This window comes from Capsicum annuum, chromosome 7, assembly GCF_002878395.1.
Source record: "Capsicum annuum cultivar UCD-10X-F1 chromosome 7, UCD10Xv1.1, whole genome shotgun sequence".
In the NCBI taxonomy this organism is placed as follows: domain Eukaryota; kingdom Viridiplantae; phylum Streptophyta; class Magnoliopsida; order Solanales; family Solanaceae; genus Capsicum; species Capsicum annuum.
In genome coordinates, this window is record NC_061117.1 from 84,627,922 (window position 1) to 84,632,868 (window position 4,947).

The window sequence follows — 4,947 nt, forward strand, 5'->3', positions numbered from 1 at the left end:
GATACACACAGTAAACCAGATATGAAGTATCCACAATTAATGTGCATAGAATATTGTTCTTCAAACAACTAAACAAGGGCACTCTTAATAAAAATTCAGCAAAAAATAACCTAATGGTACAGATCAGAAGACAGCAGTCTGTCCCAAACTTATAAATTTGTTTCACGTCAAACTCATAAATTGTATTATATGTTGTTACTACTGTTCACTTCTTCATCACATTTCCATACTTGATTTTGATATGCTTTGCATTAGTTGAGGGTATCTGAAACACTTTTTACACCAAGTATGTTGTTTTTTGTAGTTCTATATTTTCCGCCACTAGCTAACCTCACACTACAAGTGCACCTATTTATGTGACATGAGACAATTTTGTTATGCTATCAATTACAGAAATGGACATAATTTTTTTTTGTATATAATTCTATCATAAATAATTCGTGAAGCAAGCATCGCCTGCATTTGTTATTAAAATAGCTCTAGAAATGCGCAGACGCTTAAAATATGTCCATATCAAACATCTGGAAGGCTGTTAAACTAGGAAATGATAAATAAGCAGATGAACCACAAACAAGCTGTCAACTTGGTTCCAAATTATATATTTGGACTACTGAAGCAACAAAGTTCAAAAAACATTAAGACCAAACACATCTTTGACAAACATACCTTCCTAGCTTTTAGAAGTTTCTTTTCTGACTCAGCTTTTGCGCGAGATTGTCGACGCCTTAAGATTCCATGATACTATTTTGCATTAACAAAAATAGGTTCATCTATCGCGTCTGATGGCAAAGGAACACCAGCTTGTTGAATTCCCATTAGGTGAACGTGAACCTGACAGAAAATGGCAACTCTCAACTTTATAGGGAAATTTCATAGATGAATTCCAGATGAAAAACGTTATGAAAATTTAATACCATTGGTTGTGCTGGATAAGGTTGTGTAGGATAAGGATGTGCATCGTACGGTGCAAAGATGCTCCTATAGTATGGGTCTAGATAAGGATAAGTTGTTTGAGCCTGCAACTAATGGAATAATAAATCCAGACTTATTATCAGAAAAATGGAAGAAACAGAACCAATCATTAGAGCATAAATAAAAAATTAGTAGACACAGAAGTAGGTTTCAAATACTCCCAATGCAATCTCTACCAGAACCTCTACTTAAAGAGTGTCCAATAAAAACAGGGGTCCTACTAAGAATACTTAAGATAGCAAGGTATCATGTGTGCCAAATGAAAGTGAGGGAGGGAGATAAAACATCCAGCTCCAGGTTAATCTAGGAAAATCTTTATGCAACAGACTGAATAGGGACCAACGGATTTTCAACAACTGTTGGAAACAATTCTAGAACTAAATTTCATTCACAAAGCTGAAAAGATGGCAAAATGTAAAATGTTTGCATTTAAACAAGTATTTATTGCATAACCAACTCTAAGCTTCAAGCTACTGCATAAAGAGTCTACTTGATTCGGATCATCCCATTCACAGTGTTCCAAGAATTCTGCTAGCGTATCCCTCTAGCTAACCAGAAGCTTGACTACATGAGATAAAATTCCAACACAACCAAAGCAAAATAGATAGAAGGGAGTTTGCATATCTAACTTAGCCAACAATGCATAATTTTGAATTTAAATACCTACTAAACTCAACATGGAAAGGGTGTTGATCTTACAACAAAACATAACCATCATCTACGATGAGCCGGTTGATGTTGGAGGCTTCAAATAAAAGAATTAACATATTTTTGCAATAATTTTTTTTCATACAGTGGTGGTGTTCGGGTCATCTTGAAGTGTATCTTGACTAATTCACTATGCACTCACTATCTCCCACCACACATACCAAGTAACTCAACCTGCCAAGACTTCGACAGGTGGAAAAAAGTCACCTAGAGTCCCTTATGTATCCCACTATTTCAAACAACCAAAAGCACCATGGAATACAAACATAAAAAGGACGAATTGCTAATTGAAATGACATGGAAGGAAATCCTAGTTGAAACATAAAAAGGATAGTCAACCTAATGATAATTTTAGAAATGCTACGACCATACAAGATACTCCAACAAATAAATGCTTTACTTTTAAGGTACATTGTCATAGCTTTTTCATTCAACTGAACTGTAAGCTCAACCTTGAATACATCAGAGCTATTAAAACTTTTTGGCATAGACCAATATTTATTCCCCGTGAAAGTATAGGGAAAAAGAGGTTATGATTTCCAAAGCATGATACGTTCGTCATTCAAAACATCTCAATGAGTTTTACTAGCATAGAGATTTTTCTGTTTGTCTAAGGAGTCGTTTTATACTAGTTAGGGACTTGCAATATCTGTATGGATACAATATGAGGTCAAAGGGAATCTCATCGCCTTTAAGTGGACCTTGACGGATCGGAATAAATATGAAGTGGTGCCTAGTTCCTTTTCTGAGTAACAGTTGGAAATGTTGGCACTACATAGAAGCCACACAATTCTTACATTCCATTTAACTTCACCCATTGTTGCAATCACCTAATTTTGTTAGAAATAAGTGTTACCTTTAGTAATATTTCGTGAACAAATCATATCATATAACAAATTTACAAAAGAAAACCAATATATTAAAAGACCTTAGAAATGATAAATTAAGATATCTGAAGATTAAAGACTTCACATTTAGCACTAAGCTCCAATTTTCATAAATTCTGCTAAATACTGGACCAAATATATATGAAATATAAACTCAGATAGAACAACAAACTCAACTATTTCAGCTGTCATCACAAAATAGCCAACTAAGGTGGGTAGCAAATGCACCAGTAGGCTCACTAGCAGCTTCAACAAGGAGACTTTACTTAAAAACCACAAGCTCAAAAGACATTTTAAATACATTCTTCCTAAGTTAATCTTCTTGACTATCTCAAACTCCATGCCAAGTCAGAACCAGACAAACAAATTGAACCATATAGAGTACCATCGACAAATGCGTGAAATAGACATGATAAAATTTGAAATATCTGGAGACAAAAGGCTTCACATTTAACAATATTAGGTCAAAATGAAGTTTATAAAATCCTAAATTCCAAAATCCATTAGATAAAATGAAATATAAACTCAACTGTTTTAGCTTTCATCGCCAAATAGCTGACGAAGACTTGAAGCAAAAGCACCACTTCAGCAAGGAGGCTTTGCTTAATATGATTCATTCAGTTAACAATCCTTCTTGTTCTTCCCTTAGTGTAGCGTTATCCTCCTGCAGATCATGTATTTGATACTTCTTCCCTAATGATCTCACATTCAGAAGAAGAATTCCCGTCATAGCGAAGAATTATATAAAGTTGTGCTTCCTCTTTATTGCACTTGCAAAAAATCCTTATGATTTGTTAGGGTTCTGATAGCCGCCACCGGTAGCGGCAGAGCTCGATAGTGGTGTAGGGATTGCCATCACCAGAAATTGACTTCTTCTAGTTTAAAAATTCGACTCCAGTTAAACATGCAAATTTTCTAATCACTTATCAGGACTATCGGCCCTTGCTATATCAGCCAGGTATAAAACATGACAATCTATAAGTAGAAATATTTCCCATCCTACTACTGAATACATTTGGTATACTACAAATACTTGATGCATTAATCTGCCGCTTCAATGATTCATACTCACCCATTATTTGCTCAAATAACCTAAAAAACACCAGTGTATTCTGTTGTGCTATATGTTAAGAAACTTTCTACAGTTTATTTGTTGACTGGAAACATCTGACTATTCATTCATATAACTAAAGTCTTTTGCATCATATGTATTTATCTCTGCGTCATAAGTGCAGTCATAGCTCCATATGCCCCATATTAACCTATTTATTACCAACTGGGCTTTCATGCTTTTGCACAACCAATTATTTAGCAAGTTATATACAAGGTTACCTGTTACAAGTGTCAAAGTGATGTCTCTGCTAATCATCAAGGAAGATCAAAATGATATAACTTATTATTACTATGACAAAATATAAACATGTGCACTTCATCTCACAAAACAAAGAAGCCTTTTAACAAGTGCAAAAATGATAATACTCACAGAACCATCATCAATAGATCTACATGCCCTAACTCCTTTTGTTCACAATCAGTTTTTTTGTGATACTTATAAACTATTGGACGAGACCCCTAACTGCATCATGATAAAACTTCTAGGATCACATCTGATTGAATGAACAGGGGGGGAGGAGTTGCATCTGTCAGCCATAATAATTATCAAGAGGAAGAAGATATCAAATCAAGACTTAATAGTGGTGCTTCAAAAATATGGCGGTAGAAGTTAATAGGTACTTTAAATATACCATATCATTTCCATTTCCAAATTGTGTGGGCATCACATAGTTCATATTTGGTGTTACAGTGCCAGGGATAGACATTCCAGTTGAAAGGGATGAAGACTCGTTGTGAGACTCTGATTGATTCTCTGGCTGTTCATTCTTACTACCATCTGAAATTTATTGCAGTAACACAGTCATTACAACCTTTTGTTTATCTGACCAAAATTACATACCCAATTTACTTTAACTTTTGTTCTGCTTTTGTCTGAGTTTACTATGGTTTACTATGGTTATTTACAAATTGAATGTGAAACAAAAGCATAAATAGATAGTAATTTGTTTTCTTCTATCATGGTAAGTCCAACTCTTTTTGATAATCAAAACTTCTCAATGATAACACACAATGAAGGCATGAAAGGAATATAACAAAAGACAATCATTTCAGCCAGTGTCATCAAACAAATACTCCAGAATATTGACTACCTATATCGATTGGGATTTTTTCTTTACAACAAATAAATTGTCTTGTATAATTTTTACGTTCCTTTTGCTATTCTGGATATTCTCCTATTTCCTTCATCCAAATGAGCCGAAAGATGCACGACTTTATTCTTGCCCTTATCTCCTTAGCAAACTTTCACAATACTTGAAAAAAAAAA

The 4,947-nt window shown here is 34.3% G+C and overlaps 1 protein-coding gene across 7 annotated transcripts in view; it reads right to left on the reverse strand.

The window, feature by feature from the left end:
* LOC107877844 (nuclear transcription factor Y subunit A-7) overlaps positions 1-4,947 on the reverse strand; it is a 12,569-nt gene that overhangs the window by 3,474 nt on the left and 4,148 nt on the right. Inside the window, exons 2-5 of one of the 7 annotated variants that reach the window (XR_007042811.1) lie at positions 4,313-4,458; positions 3,098-3,439; positions 915-1,022; positions 667-831 (exon numbers count right to left, since the gene is read on the reverse strand). Coding sequence is in view for 1 of the 7 variants with exons in the window: in XM_016724608.2 (XP_016580094.1) it covers positions 742-831; positions 915-1,022; positions 4,313-4,458 (344 nt within the window). In the remaining 6 variants the exon portion in view is untranslated. Of the gene's footprint in view, positions 1-666; positions 832-914; positions 1,023-3,097; positions 4,459-4,947 lie in introns of all 7 variants that reach the window. The other 6 variants (XR_007042812.1, XR_007042814.1, XR_001676568.2 and 3 more) reach the window with 6 other exon arrangements.